This window comes from Salvia hispanica, chromosome 1 (genome assembly GCF_023119035.1).
Source record: "Salvia hispanica cultivar TCC Black 2014 chromosome 1, UniMelb_Shisp_WGS_1.0, whole genome shotgun sequence".
Taxonomy (NCBI): Eukaryota; Viridiplantae; Streptophyta; class Magnoliopsida; order Lamiales; family Lamiaceae; genus Salvia; species Salvia hispanica.
In genome coordinates, this window is record NC_062965.1 from 13,366,345 (window position 1) to 13,370,030 (window position 3,686).

The 3,686-nt window shown below is 37.1% G+C and overlaps 1 protein-coding gene across 1 annotated transcript; it reads right to left on the reverse strand.

Moving 5' to 3' along the window:
* Window positions 1-1,710: 1,710 nt before the first annotated feature.
* LOC125200735 (homeobox-leucine zipper protein HAT22) lies at window positions 1,711-3,057 on the reverse strand. Its single transcript, XM_048098485.1, has 3 exons — window positions 2,555-3,057; window positions 2,385-2,464; window positions 1,711-2,289 (listed from the first exon to the last, which is right to left on the reverse strand). The coding sequence occupies exons 1-3, from the start codon at window positions 2,975-2,977 to the stop codon at window positions 2,004-2,006; spliced, it is 789 nt and encodes a 262-aa protein (XP_047954442.1). The 5' UTR covers window positions 2,978-3,057; the 3' UTR covers window positions 1,711-2,003.
* Between the last annotated feature and the right edge of the window lie 629 nt (window positions 3,058-3,686).

Consider the following 3,686-nt stretch of genomic DNA (forward strand, 5'->3'; position numbering starts at 1 on the left):
TCCTTTCCTCATGCACTTTACGTCTTTACCCACTGTTTCTTCTTATCTCTGGTGCGTTACTAATACGCATTAAAGTTGTTCCGTTCACAAGACTATTTTTAATTTCTCGTTGATAGTTCTACTTCTAAGTAAAATCCCTACTGACAAAAATTTCTGCGTCCGCCGATGTACATGACTACTTTAATTTGTAAAGTTTGGAGTTGCTGTATGCACAATCAATTGTCAATAATAGTAATAGTTCTTTTGGAATTTATTAGAAAAGTAATAAACAAAATCGTGGTACAATTTGGCATTTGCACATAATTCATTTAAGCTAAAGTATACGTGTATATATAGATAGATGTGTCCACATTAGTACTACTATTATTGAGGCCGATTTGAATTTCAGACCAAAAACTACATCACTATCTAAATTACTTTCAAGTGTGAAAAACAATTTAAAGTGGTTCCCACACATACATAGCAACAATATGTTTATATTTGACCCATGCTAATAGTTTAAGTGTATATACGGAGTATATTTTTTTTCAAGTGTATGTACCAGTATCATTTTTATCATTTTTAAGTGTAGTCTTTCTATCACAATTGCTAACAAAAGATTCTCACCTCAAATTGTAAATTAAACCCGAAATTTTAGTATTCCTTTCGTCTCATAATAGATGACACATTTTGATAATGGTATGCGATTTTACGTGATGTTTTGTGTTAAGTGAAAAAGAGAAAATAATATATTTATATTAATGTGGGAGAAATATTTTTGAAAAATGGAAATATAAATATTTTATAGGATAAACTAAAAGAAAAGTGTGACATCTATTAGGAGACAGACAGAGAGAGTATTATATATGTGGAAGGAACATATAATTTGGACTTTTGAAATGAAATTCTATTTGTAGATTAAAAGTTAATCATTCATAATATATTATATACGTGTGCCATAATATGAGGGAAGAAGATAATTAGATGTTTGGAAAATAGAGAAGAAAGAGGTTAAGTGGGGTCAATCCAACCTAAAAACATAGACGTCCCAGATTTCATAATTTCATGTTAGCGGGAAAAAGATTGCCCCATATCACTCTGGTCTATGGTGGGATATCACACAATAAAAACATCACGTGGCCCCGGACCCACCAATCCTCAATTACTTTTCATTTTTCTAGTTTATTATAATTATATTTATTCTTTCTATTCACACAAAACTATTTTTGTCCGGATTTATAGCTATTTTTTTTGTTAATGGTCTTGTTATCTTGCAAGTGTAAATTTTATGGAAATTCAATTATATTTTGAATTAAGGGGACTGACTATGGATATAAATTATAAAGTGAATCTCAGTATAATAATCAGTTGCATGTATTATGTATACCTTTTAATCTAAATTAATTTTGTTGAATGATATGAAGCTAATCCAAATATTTTATTTTCCAAGTAACGTTGAATTAAATGGTGCAAGCAAATTATTAGGGTACGTACACGACTCCATACACTCGTTGCTTTCTGCATGCTGCCCAATCTTTCTCTCAATTCCCAAACATTCATCGCAATTAATTGTGCAAAAACAAATCCACGTGACCCAATCCTTTTTGTATTCCTGTCTTCACCGTTTATATAATTTTCAATTAATCAGCAATTCATACACCAATAATTGGAAAAAAAAAAAAAAAAAAAAAAAAAAAACTAAGTGGGACAAAAAGGCTACATACAATAGGATAAAAACAATAATCCCTTCAAATATATCTTAAATAAAATAAATTACTAGTACAATTTACAACTATTACACACACTCAAGTGAGGTGGGGAAGAAAAAAAAAAGTAATACTAAAAGAAAACATGATTAGTAATTTCCTAATTTCTGTAAATTAGATGAACATATATATCTTGCTTTTTCTACAAGCCCTTAACCGAATAAAAACAGGGTCGTGGGAATGCTTCCATCTTTTTTCACGTATATACTACCGTTTTCCATTTTTTTATATATTTTTTTTTACTCCTTTTTCATTCGATCAGCAAGCTGCCGACGGATTGGTGAAGGGATTATAAAAATGAGGCTTCGTCGGCGCCATAACAAACGAGCTCTTGGCGGCGGTTTCGGCAGCGGCGCCGCCGATCCTCTCACAGGAAGGGCACATGGTGAGCGTCGCCGCCGGCAGCTGCATGTAAAGCGGCTGAGCTAATTTCAGCGCCTTCAGCTCCTGCAATTCCTTCTGCAGGCGTCGGTTCTCATCCGTCAGCGTCTCGCAGCATTTCTTCAGGAATTCGCAGTCTACTTCCGTTTGCTTAAGCTTAGTTCTGTCGATTGAAATGTTAATCAATTTAAAATTGAATAGCGATTGATGAAGAAATTAGGTCACCGATTGAAATTGGGGATAATTCGAGGATCGAACCTGGCTCTGCGATTCTGGAACCACACCTCGACCTGTCGCGGCCTGAGCTTCAATTCACGAGCTAGATCCTGCTTTTGTTTCTGATCAATTCAACAAAATCATCAAAATCAGGAGAGGAGATGATGAGATCAAGGTGTTTGAATAAATTAGTGAGAGAGATGAGGAATTACAGGATTGAGAGTGCTGTGCTGCTTGAAGCTTTCCTCGAGAAGAGCCGACTGCGCTTTGGTGAGCCTGAGTTTCTTCCGGCCATTGGCGCCATCGTCGTCTTCATCGCTAGCTCTGGAGGAGACTCTCTCGATCTCGACCTCCTCGCTCCCGATCTCCCTCTCTCTCTTCACGCTGACGTTGGAGAAGGACGAGGCGGCGCTGTCCTGCCTGTAGAGGTCGGCGGAGTGACGATCGTTGAATATTCCTCCGGAATCGGATTTTTTCAGGATCAGATCGTAGGTCTCGCCGGAGAGGCCGAGGGTCAGTGATGGCTGGGCGGTTTTGGTAGAATAATCGAGGTTTTTGGAGGGCTTTTTGGCGGTGGAAGAGGAGAATCCCAGCCCCAAAACGAGGCCCGTGTTGCATAAATCGTCATAACCCATTTAAAAAAAACAGAGTATAGAGAGAAGAAAAGTGTGTTGTGTGGTTGTGTGTGTGGAATTGAAATGAGGAATGGGAGAAGGAGAGGGTGGTTTTGTAATGGGAGGAACGGTGGGTGGGTGGGTGGGTGAGTTGTATGATTATTAATCAACACAGGGAATAAGTGAGGAAGGGAATTTTGTGTGAGAGGAAATGGTGAAAAGTCACTCACTCTATCTCTATGATTGTATCTATCTTTATCATTGATTCTTTGATTTCTCTCTCTTGCTATTGCCTATGATGGAGTATTACACATACATACACACATGGTTGACCAAATGAACCCCACTTATTGTTATCCGATGATCAACAACGAGGAAACTAAAACACTCACAAGTCAAGAATCCATCAAAAGAAGGCATGACGTGGTTTCACATGGAAATAGGGAACACACTTGAACAGAATCATTCTCTCCGCCCCTTTCGCCACCCATTACCACGCCCAAACCCAATCCTTTTTTTTTTACTTTACTTTTCATTCTCTTTTACCCCTTCCCTCTCTCTCTCTCTACCAATATGCGATTTGACATTCGGCCATCCCCACTATAACTATGTCATCCACCGCCTTTTTTCGTTACAACCATAATTCTACTAAGTCACAAAGTATTTGATAACTAAATTCATAAAATTTTAGTCTTTCCAGGCTTTCATCAATACAAGTTTTAATGAAAAT

What these genes read in the sequence shown, in the direction of transcription:
- LOC125200735 (XM_048098485.1), bottom strand. Translation starts at nt 2,977, where the DNA reads ATGGGTTATGACGATTTATGCAACACGGGCCTCGTTTTGGGGCTGGGA. An exon ending in AGCACAGCACTCTCAATCCT is followed by an intron (nt 2,465 to 2,554) that starts GTAATTCCTCAT and finishes TGAATTGATCAG; the next exon opens with AAACAAAAGCAGGATCTAGC. An exon ending in TTCCAGAATCGCAGAGCCAG is followed by an intron (nt 2,290 to 2,384) that starts GTTCGATCCTCG and finishes TTCAATCGACAG; the next exon opens with AACTAAGCTTAAGCAAACGG.